At 39.4% G+C, this 20,145-nt stretch overlaps 1 protein-coding gene across 1 annotated transcript in view; it reads left to right on the plus strand.

Annotated features, from left to right (window-relative positions):
- The window catches only part of EIF3A (eukaryotic translation initiation factor 3 subunit A), a 40,329-nt gene that overhangs the window by 11,739 nt on the left and 8,445 nt on the right, over positions 1–20,145 (plus strand). The window contains exons 11-19 of the mRNA XM_058187313.1: positions 59–244; positions 4,545–4,892; positions 5,399–5,503; positions 5,624–5,737; positions 6,511–6,633; positions 7,515–7,668; positions 9,108–9,292; positions 14,938–15,023; positions 17,121–18,037. Coding sequence (XP_058043296.1) covers positions 59–244; positions 4,545–4,892; positions 5,399–5,503; positions 5,624–5,737; positions 6,511–6,633; positions 7,515–7,668; positions 9,108–9,292; positions 14,938–15,023; positions 17,121–18,037 — 2,218 coding nt within the window. The remainder of the gene's footprint in view (positions 1–58; positions 245–4,544; positions 4,893–5,398; positions 5,504–5,623; positions 5,738–6,510; positions 6,634–7,514; positions 7,669–9,107; positions 9,293–14,937; positions 15,024–17,120; positions 18,038–20,145) is intronic.

The following is a 20,145-nucleotide window of genomic DNA, read 5'->3' on the forward strand; positions in this document are numbered from 1 at the left end:
TCTCTAAGCAGTTTCCAGTTTTCGATTTACTCATTTTTACTGACTTTACTTTTTAAAGGTTCGCATTGATCATACCACCCGAACATTAAGTTTTGGGTCCGATTTAAACTATTGCACCCGAGAAGATGCTCCTCTTGGACCTCAGCTGCAGAGCATGCCTTCTGAGCAGATTAGGAACCAGCTGACGGCCATGTCATCTGCACTTGCAAAGGCTCTAGAATTTATTAAGCCACCTCATCTATTGGTAAATCATAGCTTTTGGTCTCCATTTTTAAAAGTATTGTACCTTGTACCTTGGGGAAGCTTTGGTGTGCTCAGTTATGATCAGAGTGCTTCTTCTTTTCTTTCTAATTCACATTTCTTGTTTCTCTAGTAAAATGGGATCCTTCTCATGATTCTAGTCCCAATGGGTAAAACTCATACATGGGACATAAAAAGGAGATGAAATGAATTCTTCTATGATTTTTAGATGCTAAACTCAGCTTAATTATGATAAGATAACCTATATTGTCATTTTTTTTTACTGTGAACACACTGGCACACATTAAAAGTGAAATTCTGTTGCCCTCTCTCAAAAAAAGTCGTTCTGTGTTTACACACACACATATTAATCACTGTCCATTTTGAATACATAGCGGAAAGAGGAAACTTGAGAGTTCGCAAGGTTGATACTATATTGAACAAAACTGACGGAATCACAGTTCTGCTTCGGATACCACGAAACCTTCTCCCAGAAGCTAACAAGGGAAACAGGTCATGGAGAGGATGTGTAGCATCCCTGACAATACTGTGGACCCTGATCAAGCAGCACTTATATGCTATGTGCTGGATAGAACGGAATGACTGCCAATAATCTTTTGGTCAATAAAACTACCAACTGACTCAAAATTATATTTCAGTAGGGGGTGGTGGGGTGCCTTAGTGAACCTGAGGATAGACCTCATTGTACTTTCTGTCATAATAGGCCAAAAAAAAGATCAAAGGGTCAGTGAAAGTTCTTAATCTTACGCTTTAGGTTACAATTACCGTAGGGACCCGGATTGCCATTGCTAAACAATGCGGTTATAATATAATATAATGTCACGTGACTACATTGTGTAGCAACAGCAGTCCTAAGCAGACCTGGTTGCCATTGTAACCCCAAAATGTGTGTGTGAAAATTGAATTACACCACTTGTAAGTCAGTGATAAAGAGTGACAAAGAGTGAATCAAACTCAAAGAGTGAGTTTGATTCTGTGGCTCCCGAGGACGTGGACAGGTTGCTGGGGAGGTTGCATGCGACCACGTGTTTACTGGACCCGTGTCCTTCCTGGTTAGTACTGGCTGCTCAGGAAGTGACATGAGGCTGGTTCCAGGGGATTATAAATGCTTCTTTAGCTGAAGGGGTTTTCCCCGCCGCCTTGAAGGAGGCGGTGGTGAGACCTCTCCTGAAGAAGCCTTCCCTGGACCCAGCTATTTTGGGAAATTATCGTCCAGTCTCCAACCTTCGCTTCTTAGCGAAGGTTGTAGAGAGTGTGGTTGCATGGCAGCTTCCCCGGCACCTGGAGGAAGCTGTCTATCTAGACCCGTTCCAGTCCGGCTTCCGGCCCGGTTATAGCACGGAGACGGCTTTGGTCGCGTTGGTGGATGACCTCTGGAGGGCCAGGGACAGGGGCTGTTCCTCTGCCTTGGTCCTATTAGATCTTTCAGCGGCTTTTGATACCATCGACCATGGTATCCTGCTGCGCCGGTTGGAGGGATTGGGAGTGGGAGGCACCGTTTATCGGTGGTTCTCCTCCTATCTCTCTGACCGGTCGCAGTCGGTGTTGACAGGGGGGCAGAGGTCGTCCTCGAGGGGCCTCACTTGTGGGGTACCCCAGGGGTCGATTCTCTCGCCTACCCTGTTCAACATCTACATGAAGCCGCTGGGCGAGGTCATCAGTGGGTTCGGGGTGAGTTATCATCTGTACGCTGATGACACTCAGCTGTACTTTTCCACCCCGGACCACCCCAACGAAGCGGTCGAAGTGCTGTCCCGGTGCCTGGAGGCCGTACGGGTCTGGATGGGGAGAAACAGACTCAAGCTCAATCCCTCCAAGACGGAGTGGCTGTGGATTCCGGCACCCCGGTACAGTCAGCTGCATCCGCAGCTGACTGTTGGGGGCGAGTTAGTGGCCCCAAAGGAGGTGGTTCGCAACTTGGGCGTCCTCCTGGATGGCCGGCTGTCCTTTGAGGAACATCTGGCGGCCGTCACCAGGAGGGCTTTTTACCAAGTTCGCTTGGTTTGCCAGTTGCGTCCCTTCCTTGACCGGGATGCCTTATGCACGGTCACTCACGCTCTGGTTACGTCTCGGCTGGATTATTGCAATGCTCTCTACATGGGGCTGCCCTTGAGGTGCACCCGGAGGCTGCAGTTAGTCCAGAATGCAGCTGCGCGAGTGGTAATGGGAGCCGCTCGAGGCTCCCACGTAACACCACTGCTCCGTGGTTGCACTGGCTTCCTGTGGTCTTTCGGGTGCGCTTCAAGATCCTGGTTACCACCTTTAAAGCGCTCCATGGCTTAGAACCCGGTACTTACGAGACCGCCTGCTGTTACCGTATGCCTCCCATCGACCCGTGCGCTCTCACAGAGGGCCTTCTCAGGGTGCCGTCCGCCAAACAATGTCGGCTGGCGGCTCCCAGGGTAGGGCCTTCTCTGTGGGAGCACCGACGCCTGGAACGAACTCCCCTGGCTTCGTCAAGTTCCTGATCTTGGACCTTCCGTCGTGAGCTAAAAACATACTTATTTACTCAAGCAGGACTGGCATAAATAGTTGATTTTAAATTGGGGTTTTAGAGATTTTAAATATTTGTAAATTTTTTAAATTTTTTAAATTATCGGCCATTTATTAATAGTTTCTTTTAATTTCTTTTAATTGTATATACTCTGTATTTTATTTCGGCTGTACACCGCCCTGAGTCCTTCGGGAGAAGGGCGGTATAAAAATCTAATAAAATAAAATAAATAAATAAATAAAATAATAAATACTATCTCGGGCATAATATAGGCAAGCTATTCTATTTGCTATTCTGCTTCAGGCAACAAAATACTTAGGGCCTTCTTGAATGGGGGGAGGGTGAGGGAGGAATGTAGAAGGGTATTCTATGATCTAGAGCAAGGGTGTCAAGCTGGTGGTCCATGGGATGGATGCATCACATGCAGGCCATGCCTACCCCAGCTCCATGAATGGGGAAAAGGCTGTGAAACATCACGTGACACGATGAGTTTGACACCCGTGATCTAGAGCAACTACAGATAGTCCTACAGGTAGTCCTTGACTTGCAATCATTTGTTTAGTGATCGTTCAAAGTTACCACAGCACTGAAAAGGACTGAGGACCCAGATTGTTGGGGGGGCAATAAGTTGACTTTGTAAAAAATATACAAATATACAAATAGAATGAGACTATTGCCTTATACACTGTAAGCCGCCCTGAGTCTTCGGAGAAGGGCGGGATATAAATGTAAAAAAAAAAAAAGTGTCAACCATTTTTCAAACTTAAAACCATTGCAGCATCCAGAGTTTCTTCAAAATGTAATTGATGGACTTAACTCTAAAAGAATCCAGAAATACACAGTTAATTATTGGTATGCTATTCAATGTGTACAGTAAAATATAGCATGAGTGACTAATATTTATTTGCATATTTTAATCAATTTCCTAAAAGCTTTCAGTTAGGTTTTTGCTTTGATGGGCATATTTGGAATTGTGAGAAACTTAGGACGTTTTGCAAATGGTTGCAATGGATGGTCCACAGCTGTTTTAGAGTTCCAGTTTACTGGAATTCTGTCATCCATCCTCTTTCTACAGGATACTCTTTACCACTCCTGCTTAACTTTGTTGTTTTTCTAACAGGCATATTTCCAAACAAAGCTGTTTCCTATGACTAAAGCCTTTAATTAGAGAAAATATGGGGGATGGCATTCTAATTGAAATTTCTAAGTTTCTAAGCAAGATTTTATTAGAGAAAGTGATTTTAAAAATATTTTTTATAACATGATATGGATATATTATGGTTTTTCCATTTCCAAATGATTGACAATTTATTGTGATTTCAGTTATTTTATTAGAAATCAGATCCTTGAATGATACAGCTCTAGATATCTGTACATTAAAATTAATCAGCAGCTGTAATGACATGAAGATGGCATTAGTAATTTTTATTTATTATACCTCTGCCTTTTTACTTGCAAAAACCATGACTTACAAGAATGAATAGAAAAATATAAAATACTGTTTTTAAATTAATCCAATTAAAATTAATGAATAGCTAATGCTGAATAAAAGTGATGCATGTTTGCCATTTTACTGAAGGTGAGAGCTACACATAACTTCCTAGAGAGAGCATTCCATAGCTTAGCAGCGAAATAGGAAACAGCCTTTTCCCATGTGTTAGAAAGCTCAGATAATAGCAACAAAATGTTCAAAATCGCATTTTCTGCTGATCTAAATAGTATTCTGAATTTTGGTAATGTATATTTAATCTCAAAAAATAATCTTGTTACATTGTTAACCTTTATTCAGCTAGAAAAGGAAGAACAACATCAACAGGCAGTTACAGCTTACTTAAAAAATTCAAAGAAAGAACATCAGCGTATCCTTGCTCGCAGGCAAACTATTGAAGAAAGAAAGGAACGTCTTGAGAGTTTGAACATCCAGCGTGAAAAAGAAGAGCTGGAGCAGCGTGAAGCTGAACTCCAAAAAGTTCGCAAAGCTGAAGAAGAGAGACTGCGCCAGGAGGCAAAAGAGCGTGAAAAAGAGCGTATTCTGCAGGAACATGAGCAAATTAAAAAGAAAACTGTTCGTGAACGTTTGGAGCAGATTAAGAAGACAGAGCTGGGAGCCAAGGCATTCAAAGATATTGATATTGAGGTAAGGAGGGTTATTTCTGTGTGGTAATGAGTTAAGTTTAATTTATGGTCTGGCCTCCTGTTAAAGGGAATTTTTCCGAACAACACATTGTCTATGCTATGCTGCCTGAAAACTTTTCAGTTAAGAATAAAAGGATTGTAACTCAAAGCAAGTTTTCTGTTCCCGCTATACTAAAATGAAGAAGATGATCTAGCGACTTCAGAGTTTGGGAATTTCAGACTTGTGCTATTCCAGCATTTATTCCTGATTCTTCCTAAAGTGTGTTTTCCCAGCTAAACACTCATCAGCTTGTCTTCCATCTTGTCTGGATTAGGTTTCCTAACTTTAATGTGTTTTTCCGAATTTGACTTAAAGTACTACATTCTGTGATATTAAAATTATATATAAGTGTACTAAATGTTTAAGGAAAAACAAAGTGTAGTATGGGAAATACCGCATATTTAAACAGCAAAAATGTTTTCATACCCTTTTGAAATCTTTTATATTTTAATATTTATTATTTGTAGGATCTTGAAGAATTGGATCCAGACTTCATTATGGCAAAACAGGTTGAACAGCTTGAAAAAGAAAAGAAGGAATTGCAAGAACGTCTGAAGAATCAGGAGAAAAAGGTAAAAAAAAAAAAGCCAATGTGGATGTAGGCAGAAAATAACAGTGCTTACAACTGAACAGAAAATGTTTTTGTTTTCTCAAATTTTAAGAGAATAAATCAACTTTTGTTTAAAATCTAGATTGACTATTTTGAGAGAGCAAAACGTTTAGAAGAAATTCCACTGATTAAGACTGCCTATGAAGAACAAAGAATCAGAGATATGGATCTTTGGGAACAGCAAGAAGAAGAAAGGGTAAGATTTTGGAGAGCTTGCTTATTTGAGAAGCAATTCTTGGTAATAAGATTATTTTTCTAGTAAACTTTCAATTCAAGTTTGCTTGCCCACTAGCGACATTTCATGAACAAAATCATTATTGTTACTGTAAACATTGAAAAATTCCAGTCTCTTTTGAATTTTGTCACCACAGAATGCATATCTTCCAACAGAATAAATTGTGCAAGCTATAAGTAAATTTACTTAATTGCTGTAAAGTTTCTCTTATTGTATAATGGCTAAAATTATTATTGTACTTAATTCAAAACCATGAGTACATATACAGGTAGTCCTTGACTTAGGATCACAGTTGGTACTGGAAGGTCTGTCGCTAAGCGATATAGTTACATTTTCTGATTTTATGACCTTTTTAGTGCATTCATTAAGTCCAGTTCCCCCTTTCACTTTGCTTATTAGAAGCCCCATGGGAAAATCACAAATTGCAATCACGCGACCCAGGATTCTCCAATCATTGTAAATACATGCTGGTTGCTAAGCACCTGTATTTTGATCATGTGATCCTGGAGTGACTGCAATGGTCATAAAGTGGACAGGTTCTAAATCAGATTTTTTCAGTGTCATCATAACTTTGAATGATTGTTAAAGAAATAGTCATAAGTCAAGGACTACATGTAACAGGCCCCTTAATGTTTTCTTCAGTGTGAAACTTAGTCTGCTAAATTTTAGGCATTGGAATGTAAACATCATATACAACAGTATATTAATTTGATTTGACTTTGAATGTGTTGCAGATCACCACCATGCAACAGGAACGTGAAAAGGCTCTTGAGCATAAAAATAGAATGTCACGGATGATAGAAGACAGTGAATTGTTTATAACTAGGCTCAAGACTGCAAGGAGATCAGTTTATGAGGTACATTTAATTTTTTGCTAACTATAAACCTACATATGGTATCTTTTAGTACAGTCATAAATTAGAATGGTCAGGCAGTGTCTTAAAAAATCAGCACCATTTTTGACATTTAGGGCATTAGCCAAAATTGGCTATGGTTGCCTCCAACGTTCCCTGTTTGAATTTTTTATTTGAGTGTTTATCTGTATGTCTGATAAAATTCAGGAGAACGTGCAACTGTTAGAAAAAAACTGCCACAGTTACCTTGAAGTAAGATACATGAGCAATAAATAAATAAACAAATAAATGAAACTGAGTTCCAGGATCAGAACAATTCTGCCTTGACTGGATTAAGTATAAATTAAAATGATGGATTTTGACAGACTTTCAAAATTCTCTTATAGTACTACATTCTATGTAGTACTATAATTTCTTTTTCTTGACCTTGTTTGCCTTTAAAGGTTAAAAGAAAGGTTCACTTTCCCATCCTGCAGATGTAACTGTGCTCCTTGGGATTGGGCGATGGCTTCGAAAGCTACATTCAGTTCTTGAGTTATATCACTTATATTTGAAATCTTTTTTATATACTATCAGGCAACAAAAAAAAGACATTAATATTATTTATGAAATCAACATGAGTTTACTTTCTATGGACAGTTCATAGTATGTTTACCTATATTTTGTTGTCTGTTACTCCACATCTTCATATTATTACAAGAAGGTAAACAGCTCTTGTTTTCTTGTATGGCTTTGTATAACTAGCTCTCCAAGTGGATAGAATCCCAGTGTGTTTTTATCAACATCTGCAAAGTTAGAAAGTAATTTGGCATATATCCATATTTGAACTTCTGTGTGCTACTTGTACTATTTCTGTAGTTCCAGATTAAGTATTGTTGTTTCAGGAAAAACTTAAACAATTCGAAGAAAGATTAGCAGAGGAAAGATGTAATCGTTTAGAGGAACGTAAGAGAGAGCGCAAAGAACAAAGACGCATTGCTTACTATCGTGAGAAAGAGGAGGAGGAACAAAGGTTGCAAGAGGAGAAGATGCTTAAAGGTAAATGCTGAAACACTCTATTTATCCTCATTTTTCTATTTATACAGATCTTAGATATTTCTTAATAATACCATATTTTAAAAGTAGAAGACACACTTTTTTCCGTCCTAAAAGAGGCTGAAAATTTGGGTGTGTCTTATACTCCAAATGTAACCCCGCCCACCCGCTGGCCCCCACCTGCCTGCCTCCGCGTATCCTCTTCTTGGCTGCAGAGATTACCATCGACAATGGCTTGTGTTTGGGCTCCGCATGTTGCATTTTCAGCCTCCAAATGCTCCGTTTGAGAGTCCTTTAAGGCTACGGGGATAGGCAAAGCACATCACTGCCAATCGCCACTCGAAAACGTGACGCGTTTGGAGGCTGAAAATGTGATGCGAGATGCCCAAAATGGCTACCTGGAACAGCTGCTGCCTTCTCTTACCCCTTCCACACTTCCCCTGCTTTTCTAATTGCTGCTCCATCCGACAGTCAGCTATGCTTTAGAAGCTGTTTTTTAGCCCCAATTTCAAAACTAATGAGCGAACTAATGTGCTGAAGCTGACGTCCCAACCAGCCCCAACCTCAAAATCAGCGAATACACTAATGTGCTGAAGCTGACCAGGCTAAGGACTAGTCAGCTGAATACCTGGTAGTCAGATTTTTCTCCCTCCCCATTTTCCTCCCAAAAACTATAGTCTTATACTCCGAAAAATACAGTAATTTTGCATAATTTTTTGGATAAATGTGTGTCATGGCAGCTACTAGAAGAAAACATTTGTTCAAGGTATCTGGCAAATCAAAATGGAAATGGTCTTTGCTTCACTATCATTTGTTTAGCGCCTGTTCAAAGTTATAATGGTGCTAAAAAAGCAACCTACAACCAGTCCTCATATTTTATGACCCTTGCAGAGTTCCCGTAGCCACATAATTGCCATATGGGTGTTTGGCAGCCATTGCAACAATGGTCACCATGTCTGTGATCATCTGATTATCATCTGTAAGTCAGATACACATAACTCTGTGCCTGCTATGTGAATTCCAACTTACATACAAATTTGAGTTAAAGACAGCTAAAAATGGAACTTGTTCTTTACATGGGGACTATCTATTTTGCTCAAAAGTTCTTACTGAACTGCTTATATAGGAAATACGTATGTAAAATTGCTACAGTAGGAGAGGTTCCATTATAATATTTATTAGGGTTAGTTGCAGATAGCAGCAAATATTTTCTTGCATTTTTTGTTTTTTTGAAGCTACAAAATAAAAAATGAATTAACAGGCTAGATTTAGATTGAGCCACACATCCTTAACTATTATTTACAAAATTGAATTTATTAAAGCTAACTTTCAAGCTGTGTAAGTGTGAAGTGATGTTCAAATCAGTATATTTGAAGATGAAATAGCCATTTTTAATCCAAAATAGGAAGTTGCTTTATTATTTTTTATGATTGTGTGGACAGAACAAGAAGAGAAAGAACGTGTTGAACGAGAAAAACGTGAACAAGAAATGCGTGAATATCAGGAACGTGTTAAAAAACTAGAAGAGGTGGAAAGAAAGAAACGTCAAAGGGAATTAGAAATTGAAGAGCGGGAGCGTCGTCGTGAAGAGGAGAGGCGGAATCTTGACGATCCACTTTCACGGAAGGTAAATAATTCTAATGAACTGGATTTTTCTGGAAAGTATATATTTATATACTATATATTTCCAGTTCAAATATTTTGATTAGAAATCATTTTAAGATACAGCTTCTGTGCCATTTAAACCTTAGCTTAGTTGATGTATTGATAAAATCTAAATTTATGCAAGGATTATTCAAAATAATATTCGATATTGTTCTGTTGTTGATTAAAAAAAGATGTTATTCGGTACATTGATACCTTGACTTTGGGTCAAGGTTCCAACTGACAATCCCAGGCAAATCAGAACTCCGAGACCACTTGTTTTTCAAAGAACTTCTTTCAACTGCAAACCATACTATTCAGCTCATGATTTTCCTCATTTCTTCTAATTGCTGTTTATGTCCCCCCACAAACCTGTGTAAACAAAGCATTATGATTATATTGATATATTATGATTTATATTGATATATTGATCATCAATTGTGTTGTAAATGTTGTACCTTGATGAACGTATCTTTTCTTTTATGTACACTGAGAGCATATGCACCAAGACAAATTCCTTGTGTGTCCAATCACACTTGGCCAATAAAAAAAATTCTATTCTTATGAACTCTAGCTGACCAAATTATGGAGGCTGAAGCCAAATACCCTGATTCACTGGCCATTATTTTGGGAGATCTAAACAAGGCAAACTTAAGGAAAGAGCTACCAAAATACTTTCAGCATGTCAATTGTCCCACTAGAGGCAAGAATACTTTAGACCATTACTACACAACACTAAAAGATGCTCATCGGTCTTTGCCACAAGCAGCTGTAGGAGACTGATCATTGCATTGCATGATTCACCTTGTACCTGCTTACAGGCAAATACTTAAAACCACAAAACCAACAATTAAACGTGAAGACTTGGACTGAGGAGGCAAAGTTAAAGCTACAGGCTTGCTTTGACTGCACTGATTGGAATATTTTTGAAGATACCTCTGCAGACCTGGATGAACTCACATACTATAACATCATATGTCAGCTTCTGTGAAGACCTATGTGTACCGACCAGGAACTTGTGAATATACAGTAACAACAAACCTTGGTTCACAGCTAAACTTAAGCAGCTATGTCATTCTAAAGGGAAACATACAGAAAAGGTGATAAAATGCTGTGCAATCAGGCCAGAAATGTATTAACAAGGGAGATCAGAGCAGCAAAAAGAAGCTACTCTGAAAAGCTAAAGAATCAGTTCTCAACAAATGAACCAGCAAACATGGAAAACTCTTAAAAATATCACTGGCTACAGCAAACTTTCTCAGGCTGAAGGAAATCAACAACTGGCAGATGACCTGAACGTGTTTTACTGCAGGTTTGAAAGGAAACTACAGCCACCCATCTCCAAAACCCTAATCTCAGACACACCAATAACAGCCAAGCCTCCTACAACTGATCCCATCCCATTGGGTTCACAACCCCTAGTGATCACAGAAAAGGAAGTACAAGACCTATTCCACAGACAAAAGCCAGGAAAGGCTCCAGGCCCAGACAAGATAATTCCTTCTTGCTTAAAAGTCTGTACAGACCAATTGTCCCCCATCTTCATCTGAATATTTTTTTTAAATTTGCATTTATATCCCACCCTTCTCCGAAGACTCAGGGCGGCTTACACTATGTTAGCAATAGTCTTCATCCTATTTGTATATTTATATACAAAGTCAGCTTATTGCCCCCAACAATCTGGGTCCTCATTTTACCTACCTTATAAAGGATGGAAAGCTGAGTCAACCTTCAATAAATTGCTAGAGATGTGCTATGTTCCTTCTTGCTTCAAACACTCTACCATCATCCCAGTGCTGAAGAAGCCCACGATCCAGGAACTGAATGATTACAGACCAGTTGGTCTAACATCTGTAGTCATGAAAACCTTTGAAAGGCTAGTGCTGTCCCACTTGAAAACCATCATGGATCCGCTGTTAGACCCTTTGCAATTTGCATACCGAGCAAATAGATCAACAGATGATGCTGTTAATATGGCTTTGCACTACATCCTATAACACCTTGAATCTCCAAAGACTTACACAAGGGTCCTTTTTGTAGACTTAGTTCAGCATTCAATACCATCATTACAGACACTCTTCTAACTAAGCTAAACCAGCTAAAGGTACCTGAACACACTTGTAAGTGGATCATAAGCATCCTAACAAACAGGAAGCAGCAGGTGAAGCTAAGCAAAATCACATCAGATACCTGTAGAATTAGCACAGGCTATGTCCTTTCCCCACTTCTCTCTGTATACCAATGACACTAGCTCTAACGATCCATCTGTTAAGCTACTGAAGTTCACAGATGACACAACAGTGATCGGTTTCATTCGAGACAATGATAAATCCGCATACAGACAGGAGGTTGAACAATTAGTGTTGTGGCTCCACCCACCCGGCCTGGCCTCCTGGAGCCGGATGACTCTGAGAGTGAGGAGGAGGAGTTGACAAGGCCTCCTTCCCCTCCTGGACCCTCCTCCCTGGCACTGTCCCAGGTTGCAGCTGCAGGCCAGGAGGAGGAGGAGCTGACAAGACCTCTTTCCCCTGACCCCTCCTCCTCCCTGGCAACACCCCAAAAGCCAGCTGCTGAGGACCAATCTTGGCTCGATCCGAGACAGCGACATCGAGATAGGCGTGAGCAGCAGAGGAAGAGGTGGGGCAGGCCCAGGGTGTGCTGAGTCACGGAGCCACACCCCACAGGGGATAAAAGCGGATGGGGTTGCTCTGTAGGCCCTTGTGTCGGACAAAACTACAAGCTTACTAGGGTGAACTGCTTCGTGCTCTTGGATTGAAGGCTGGCATTTCTTTGTGAGTAACTTGGATTATTCTGCGGGCTCCTGGTTCTTTGGCAACAGATTGGCAGCACTCTGCTACTTGATAAGAGACTTGGCAACCACGTGAAGAAACGGTGCCAGAACTGTTCTCTGCCAAAGGACACTCGGCCGATTGTAAATAAATTGCTGGCAGACGGCCTCGGCTGTGTTCATTGGAGAGATGGGGGGGGGGGGACAGAACAACTAGCCCTGTGGTGCGACTGGAACAATCTGGAACTGAACACACTCAAAACCGTAGAAATGGTGGTAGACTTTAGGAGAAACCTTTCCATACTTCCACCTCACAATACTAGACAACACAGTATCAACAATAGAGACCTTCAAACTTCTAGGTTCTACCATATCGTAAGATCCAAAATGGACAGCTAACATCAAAAACATCATCAAAAAAGCACAACAAAGAATGTTCTTTCTGTCCCAACTCAGAAAGCTCAAACTGCCCAAGGAGTTGTTGATCCAGTTCTACAGAGGAATTATTGAGTCTGTCATCTGCACCTCTATAACTGTCTGGTTCGGTTCTGCAACCCAACAAGAAAGACACAGACTTCAGAGGATAATTAGAACTGCAGAAAAAATAATTGCTACCAACCTTCCTCCCATTGAGGAACTGTATATTACACAAGTCAAAAAGAGGGCTGTGAAAATATTTACAGACCCCTCACAATCTGGACATAAACTGTTTCAACTCCTACCCTCAAAAGGATGCTATAGAGCACTGCATACCAGAACAACTAGACACAACAGTTTTTCCCCCGAACGCTGCACTACTATTAATATTCTCATCATTCCCACCACCCATCTTCTTCCGCTTATGACTGTAACTTTGTTGCTTCTTTCCTTACGATTTATATTGATATTGTTTCCTGATTGCTTATTTGTACCCTATCATTAAGTGTTGTACCTTATGATTCTTGATGAACATATCTTTTCTTTTATGTACACTGAGAGTATATGCACCAGACAAATTCCTTGTGTGTCCAATCACACTTGGCCAATAAAAAATCTATTCTATTTATTGGGTACATCATATTGGCACGGTTAGTGAAAAGCCAACTCTGAAACTTTCCCGTAGTTTTAGCATAATTAAACCAGCAATAACCCCCAAGTGTCACTGGTCACGGTGGCCAATTAGGTTAATTTGTGGACTCCTTAGGCATTCTTCTTCTTCTCTGCCTCCCATCACCTGGGAGAAGACTTTGGTTCTTACAAGAAAGATTTATATTGTGTCTAGCGAGGCATTCCAACCTCCTTCCTTCCGTAGTATGTGGCAACAACGAACTAGGAAAATGGCTTCTGCCAGGTTTAGTTTGGCGGTGACACTTTGCTTATCAGAAGTTGGAAAGATCACAAATGGCAATCATGTGACTGTGAGATGCTGTGACTATCAAAAATGTGTGATGGTAGCCAAGCGTCGGAGTTGTGATTACATGATCACAAAGGCATTGTGATTGTCATTAGGATCAGTTACAAGTTAATTTTTTCAGTGTGTTGGCAATGTAATAAAATGTTGGCAATGTAATAAAATATTCCAGGTGTAAGAATTGGTAGACTTATAACATATAAACATTATTTATTTTACTGTAACAGTCGGAAGTCAATGCTTCTTTTTCTCCCTCCCCATCTTTCCTCACTTCACTTCTCCCTTTCCCCTCCCCCCTCACTGTTCTTCTATCATGTTTCCCCGAAAATAAGACCCTGTCTTATATTTTTTTGAATCCTAAAATAAGTGCTTGGCCTTATTGCCATGCACTCAAAACCCCGATTGTGCTTATTATCAGGGAATGTCATATTTTGGGGGGAAACAGCGTATTTACTTTTGTATTTTATAATACTGTATAACTTAATTAAAAAAGAAATAAAAAAACAAATTTTAAACCTTGGAAAAAAATAGTTTGGAGAGTCAGATGGGTCTAAGCTAAATAAAAATACAAAGGTTGCATTGAAAAGTTGGAAAAGATACATCGATTTTTACAAAGCAAGTTCTGAGTAAATTTGGATTTTCAAGAAAATGTCTTCAGTAGCAACACATGGAGCCCATTTACAAAATAGCTTCTGCTCCTGAAACCAAGCAAAAACTTTTTAACAAAAAAAAATAATCATTTTTTTAATAATACATCTTTTCTTTCTTGTTCTTTTTCATTTTCTAATCTGAATCTTTGTTTCATTTGAAATGTCTTATTAAAGAAATGATGGTTTCTATCTACAGTTTGTACCATTTCAGAAATGAATTTCAAATATCATACATATTACTGAGAGATGAATGTACTCTGCCATGGAGAACTATTGTTCTCTTTTCCCCACTTCATTTTTCTTTTGTTAAGTAGTAAGTAATAATTGAGATTCCACATTAAATGAACCACCGTTATCCATGTTGAACATGCATGTTTATCAAATGGTCTTTCAAGAAAATGGGAACAATTGTGGAACAACTGAATAACCAGTTCAGCTCTCTGGAATGAGTTACAGGTTGCTCTTTTGAATCTTCTGCTTAGGAAAGAAAAAAAATGTTTTCTAAAAAGGAATGATAGAGAATGCCTCCCTCCACTTTTGTCTTGAAACACACCCACTCTTTGCTTCTTTAAGTGGGCTTAATCCTTCAGGGATGAAGTCCTTGATAGAAAATTGATTGTCTACTTCATCCATAGCACGTTCTTTAAACTTGCAAACTAGTTCGAAGCAAATTGTGTTTCTGAAAACATAGATAGGCTCTGTGCTTTTTAAAAAATTGTGATAATTGAAATTAAAATATGAAGTATTCCTAATCATGTTGATACTATCCTAAGGTTGCTTTTTATTGTGCTTAAATGTAGGAATCACGCTGGGGAGATAGAGAAACTGATAGTACTTGGAGAAGAACTACTGATCAGGAATCAGAATGGAGACGTCCCCCAGAAAGGTAGCTTAAGAATAATACTTAAGCAAACTATAGTAGATTAACGTTTCTTTTCTTATTCTGATAACCTGTGCAAGAGTGTACATTGTCATCCAAAGAACATTAACTGGATATGGAACAATTTTAGTGGCTGTTAGTATCATGTTACCAGGATTCATTAAATGTTGCAGAACATTCTTGCAAACCTTAATAATCTTAGTGAAGATTCTCTTTCTATACAGTTAATAAGACCATGGAGCTATTAATATATTCAATAACCAACTGAGTTTTGTGTATAACTATTTCAAGCAAATTGGCATATCTGACAAAGGTTTGTCCTATCCTTCTAAGTTGGAATCATTTTTGCTAAATAAATGGCTATATTGGCATCCCTTCCTCCATAGTTTCTGTCTGTCCTTTTATATTTATACAGACTTTGCATTATACACATTTCAGAGATGAATGCTCAAAATTGCAACTTGTTCCAACAAATATCCTTATTTTCTGTTCAGATCTACACTTTTGACACTGTTCTATGTCTTTGCTTTAATATCTGTAGGCCACGGGTGTCAAACTCAATCATGTCACATCACATATTTTTTGCTTTTGGGGAGTCAGGGTGGGCATGGCCACCAGTTTGACCGATCCGCTGTAGCTACTCTTCCAATATTAATGATTTCAATTTTTGTAGTTCATTTTTCCATTCATTCATTCAAACTATTTATATAGCCACCCATTAGTGGTTGCTATAATTCTGTGCTAGCCAAAAGTTTAGGTACTAGAATGTTTGCTTCAAAGTGTTAAAGAGTTTCAAACTAGAATAAAACCAATGCAAAATGATGTCATTACTTGGAATCTGAGACAAATAAAATTACTAGTACTGTAGTTCAATGCAAACCCAGTAAACATTAGCAAATCAATGTACATAGTAGAATATCTGTTTCCATATATGAATATTCTGGAACATTTGATTTAGAGTGCTCTGGATGATTCCTTTTTCTTTTGTTAACTAGTTTATACACATCTTAAAACTGAGTGGCTCACGTATGATATTTTGGTAAGTTCACACTACTTACGTAGTGTGTAAGATCGTGTTGTATAGATAGTCTTGACAGCTAGAACAATTAATCTGACTTGCCTCCAGAAGTTGTGGGTGCTCCAGCATGGAAGATTTTTGAAAAGAGATTGGACAGCCATTTGTCTGAAATGGTGGGGTTTCCTGCTTGAAAAGGGGGTTAGAGTAGAAGACCTCCAAGGTCCCTTCCAACTCTGTTATTCTATTATTCCTTTATTTATGACCAAAATTGGGCTCAGAATTTTGCTTGTAAGTTAGGGCTGTTGTTAAGCAGGTCATCTCATTTTATAGCCATTTTTACAATGATTATAAAGTGAGTTACCATAGTTGTTAAGTGAACGATGAGGTTGTTAAGTGAATCTAGCATACCCAATGTGCGGTTTTTGCAGTTTTCTGCCAGAAAATGGCAGAAAAGTAGTAAATCATAGGTTATTGACCATGGGATGCTGCAGCCAGTTGTAAATATGAGCCTGTTGCCAAGCATCCTAAATTGGTCACATGACTGCAGGTGGTGATGACATATTTTACAATGGTCAGAAGTTCTTTATAGGCTGTAAAGGACACTTTCTGAGATTTTCGTAAGTTGTTACGGTATTGGTCATTAAATGGAGATCACCTGTATATTTTTCTTATGCAGGAAGCACTTTTATTTAAGAAATTGTGTTTAACCTGAATATGACTCATAGTACCTAATTGAGAAGTTCCTGTGAACTGCAGATAGTAGTTTTGTTAATATTCCATTTCATGATATTGAGATTGAACTAATAACTTTTCTGTTGGAAAACCAGAAAAACATGTGAACCATAACTTTTATTGTCTCAGAAGTTTAGTATTATGATTTCTGGAATACATTTTGCTATTTAAACTCATCCATGTAAATTTGTGACTTCCTAATATGAATGTATGTATTCACATAAAGTTATTCACAAAATTTTTGATATGAGAAATCATGTGTAATTTATAGTTATGTAGCTGTAATTTGCAAGAGTAACCCAATTATTGGGTTTTGGACATCTGAAAATAAAACTCTGGCTTTGTTTTGTTAGAGAATGGCGGCGTGGGGAAGTACGTGATGATGAAAAACCTTTACAAAAAGACGATGTGGCTAAGTCTACTACTCCACAAGAAGAGGGAGAGCCTACCCAGGAAGCACCAGAAGATAAAATACTGAAACAAGATAAAGAGGAAGACAAGGATCCTAGGAAAATCCTGGATGATGACCGAACGAGTTGGCGTTCAACTGGCGATGACAGGGCCCCCAGGCATGGTTTGGATGATGACAGGGGCCCCAGGCGTGGTTTAGACGATGACAGGGGTCCCAGGCGTGGCTTAGATGATGAAAGGGTCCCTAGGCGTGGCTTGGATGATGACAGGGGCCCCAGGCGTGGCTTGGATGATGACAGGGGCCCCAGGCGTGGCTTGGATGACGAGAGGGGCCCCAGGCGTGGCTTGGATGACGACAGGACCCCCAGGCGTAGCTTGGATGACGACAGGGGCCCCAGGCGTGGCTTGGATGACGACAGAGGACCTAGGCGTGGCTTGGATGACGACAGACCAAATTGGCGTAACATGGATGACGACAGAGGACCCAGGCGTGGACTGGATGACGACAGAGGACCCAGGCGTGGACTGGATGATGACCGAGGACCCAGGCGTGGGCTGGATGATGACAGAGGACCCAGGCGTGGGCTGGATGATGACCGAGGGCCCAGGCGTGGGCTGGATGATGACCGACCTAGTTGGCGCAACACAGATGAAGACCGAGGACCCAGGCGTGGGCTGGATGATGACCGGGGACCCAGGCGCGGGCTGGATGATGATAGAATTTCAAGGAGTGATGAGGATAGACGGCCCTGGCGTAACACAGATGATGATCGAGGACCCAGACGACTGGATGATGACAGAGGTCCCAGACGCGGAGATGATTCCAGGCCTGGACCTTGGAGACCATTTGGTAAACCAGGTAAATAAATTACATGCAAATTGTAACTTTTTATTATAAACTAGACAACCCATGACCTGTTGGGTCTTTGTTTTAGAGATATTTCCTTACCAAAAGAGAGAAACAGAATGACCAAGGGCAAAAAAGCTGTGGGAATGGGAGAAACTTGATTTTTTGCTGGTTGGACAGTTAGGGCAGGACTGATCTACCCATCTCTAGCAGCCAAAGTCTACTCAGTCTCTGGAGGACTAGGGCAAGGCTAGTCTTGTGAACCTCTGGCCAATGGCACAACAACCCCACAGCAATCACATATTTACCAAATTTTAATCCTGGATTTTGGATGCATTCTGTAAATTGGCCCATTTGAAATATCTTGATTCAGAAATTGTTGCCCTATGATGTACTAAAGTTAAAGGTTATTAGTAGTTAAAGGTCGTTAGTAGTATACAGTTGCCTGAAGAATATAAACATTTTGTTCTAAATGTTTTGTGTCTGATATGGATTAATTAATTATGGTGGCTTATTTCAAGAAATGTATTAGCAATATAAAACTGAAAGATACAGATACTAATACTAAACATTGAAAAGTGAAGTACTTAAATATAAGGTGTGTCCATCTTAAAAAAAACTCCTCGCATTTTGGCACCTCTCTGTAATTTGATTCTTTTTCTAATCAGTAGGTTTACCATAATTTTCAGCTGGTGGTATTCCTCTCATAGGAAAAACTAAGAAATAGTTTAGGTATGGCACACAGTAATATGTGAAATCTTTCGTTTACCTTTGTGCCATTTTGTTTTTTGATTAGTGAGCATGAATGATTAAATGAATGTATGATTAAATGGAGACACTCCAAGTTCTAATATGTAATCTGATTATTTAGCACAAATATGACATGGATAATTAATCAGCGCTGACTTAAAAAAATCTTGCTATAGACATCTGCCCCATCAGGTGGCAGCACCTAGTTTATCTTGGTTGATTTTTAAAAAGCTTAGTAGGATTGGACCAGATATGAGGACAAAAACCCAGTAAGAAATTTAAGATCTGTATGTTACAGTAAGAAATTGACAGGATCCCAGTGGCAAATCTCTTCTGTATTGTTGTGAAGAAAAATTTAAAAATTAACTTTCCAATATAATTAGCAAGATTTCAGTTAGATTTAGAAGTCTCTATTATAGGTATCTAAAATCACAAAAAAACTTCAGTGACCTCATCCTGGATTTCAAGAGACTTGAATAGGATACTAACATGTCTAAACATTTAAGTACCATATTTTTTGGAGTATAAGATGCTCCGGAATATAAGATGCACATTAGTTTTTGGGGAGGAAAACAAGAAAAAAAAATTCTGCCTTTGCCTACCAGCATCCATCAGTATTCATCTGGCTAGTATCCTTGTAGCAAACGGCAAACAGCCTGGTCAGCTTCAGCACATTATCGCAGCCTGAGTCTGCACGAGCAGCTGATTGGGGTTGGATCAGCCTCAGAGATCACATAATGTTCTGGGCAATTTGTGAATGAGATTTTCTTTAATAGTTATGATTTAGACCAGATGACAGTGTCTGGCAGCTACTTATTATAGACAGATTTAAATTAAAATGCAAAACATTTTTTTTTTAAATTTACATTTATATCCCGCCCTTCTCTGAAGACTCAGGGCGGCTTACAGTGTATAAGGCAATAGTCTCATTCTATTTGTATATTTACAAAGTCAACTTATGGCCCCCCCAACAATCTGGGTCCTCATTTTACCTACCTTATAAAGGATGGAAGGCTGAGTCAACCTTGGGCCGGGCTTGAACCTGCAGTAATTGCAGGCTGCTGTGTTCTAATAACAGGCTTCTAACAGCTGAGTTATTTGAAATGTTTCCTACTTGTTAAACCTGAAAGCCACATTGCTTTCATATATTAATTGCTTTACCACTGATTGGAAAAAAGCAGCATATAATACACTTCTGGAAAGAAAGTTTTCCATTTTTTCCATATGACAGATCTGTCAGCTCTGAAATATTAGTCCTACCAATCAAATTCTGCACAGTTATGGGGTGTGACAAAAGACATTGCAGGAATGATGGAAAAATAGGGAATTCGGCTAAAGAATGCAGGAATAGATGTTCCACATGCTATTGA

Source organism: Ahaetulla prasina, chromosome 6 (assembly GCF_028640845.1).
Source record: "Ahaetulla prasina isolate Xishuangbanna chromosome 6, ASM2864084v1, whole genome shotgun sequence".
Lineage (NCBI taxonomy): Eukaryota > Metazoa > Chordata > Lepidosauria > Squamata > Colubridae > Ahaetulla > Ahaetulla prasina.